Source organism: Rhagoletis zephyria, unplaced genomic scaffold (genome assembly GCF_001687245.7).
Source record: "Rhagoletis zephyria isolate East Lansing unplaced genomic scaffold, Rhagoletis_zephyria_1.1 Rzeph_scaffold_17074, whole genome shotgun sequence".
Classification (NCBI taxonomy): Eukaryota; Metazoa; Arthropoda; class Insecta; order Diptera; family Tephritidae; genus Rhagoletis; species Rhagoletis zephyria.
The window spans coordinates 188-1822 of NW_016174136.1; the positions used below are offsets into that span (position 1 = coordinate 188).

The 1635-nt window shown below is 40.0% G+C and overlaps 1 protein-coding gene across 1 annotated transcript; it reads right to left on the minus strand.

The window, feature by feature from the left end:
- Positions 1-364: 364 nt before the first annotated feature.
- On the minus strand, positions 365-1015 carry LOC108379693 (uncharacterized). Its single transcript, XM_017636043.1, has one exon. The coding sequence runs from the start codon at positions 1013-1015 to the stop codon at positions 365-367; it is 651 nt and encodes a 216-aa protein (XP_017491532.1).
- Between the last annotated feature and the right edge of the window lie 620 nt (positions 1016-1635).

Consider the following 1635-nt stretch of genomic DNA (forward strand, 5'->3'; position numbering starts at 1 on the left):
AATTAATTCTTTTATTTCGGTATCGCTTCGATGCTCTTGGAAGTTAGTACGCAGAGCTTGACATAGCGTTGGCCAAGTCACACGCTCGACAGAACGTCTGTACCGACAGTACCAGTCCTTGGCATCGTTAATAAAAAGGTTCTGAATATGCTCACACAATAAATTAAAATTACCTCCTAGCGTGTCGATCACCTGTCATTCAATACGATGAAGAAAGTTATCTACAGATAATTTCGACGTACCATCAAACTTTATATCCCAACTGGCTATGAGTTGGGCTATCCTTCCTGAGTTAGGAACACTAGAAATATGGCTAAACCTAAACTGATCAATTTGCCTATTAAAATTTTCGTGATTAGTATGGTCACGGGCCCAAAGAGGAGTTGAATTGACTGTGTCGATCTGGTCTAGGCGTATTCAGATTCTGCCCAGTATTTACGCCAGCTGCTGGTTGTGGTACCGCAGCTTGAGCTATTATATTCGGAACGGCATTCAGGTTCAATCTACCCAACGCATTTGCTAATGTTTGCTCCACTTTTTGTTCAACAATTTGCGCTATACGAGTATCTAAATTCTCGAACATTGTTGCCTGCCTTGCCGAAATGACTGCCCCAACAAGATTTCGTAGACGGGCCTCTTCATCGATGTTATTCGTATTAGGGTTTACATTGGAGTTCTGTTCTCGAACTGGTGATTCTAATGGCAAACAGGTGGCTCCTGCTATACCCGAGTTATCCTTTTGTAAATTTGTTAAAGGCTGGGGGTTATCGCTAGTAGTCTTAGATGTAATCTGTGCTCTAGTTAGACGACCAGAGCGAGGAAGGTCTCTACTGTTGCATCTAGCTCTACACTGGGGACATGTGGAGCTGTGCTTTAACCAGTCCAATAAACATATTCGGTGGAACTGGTGCGAGCAAGCGGTCTTCAAGGTATCGTCACCTTCGAAGAATTCGTTACGACTTATTGTGCAACCACTTGCTTGAGCCTGATCATCTTTACTTTGTGAAAGTGGCATTGTTACGTTGCAAGAAATGTTTGTTTGAGGAAAAAAATAATGAATGAATGATAGCCCCAGAACTGTAAGCAACTAGTGACTGAAACCCACTAAGCAACTATGTATGTATAAAAGTCTCAACAATAAAGCAGGGGACTGTTATTCAAAAGAAAAAACTTGATAAGATAAAAACTTTGTCAACTTCAGCAAGAGTACTTTAACCGGCAAAGAAAATTTTATTTTCAATTCATATCTACATATGTATAGTCCTTAGTATGCATATACCCGCAGACCATGTGGAATTCCGATTTACTTAGTTTATTGAATACAAATCGCAAAAATTCTGAAAAAAACCGCTAGCCTTTATCAACCAAGTGTTCACTACACATCAACTCACTAAAACTCTCAACGATAGATAAAAAAAATCATGTAAAAGATGCGGTCTGACCCTCTGGTCGGGAGGAAGTCTGTGTTGGTATAAAGATCCTAGTATAGGGGTACGCAAGCCCAACCGGGTATTCGGTATTAATGAAAATAAGTCAACGGGAACCGGTACAGTAAATTCATGGACTGCAAGTTCCGGTTATCCCATAAATGAAAAAAAAAATCAAGACAACAAAAATCTTAATTTGAAAAACTTC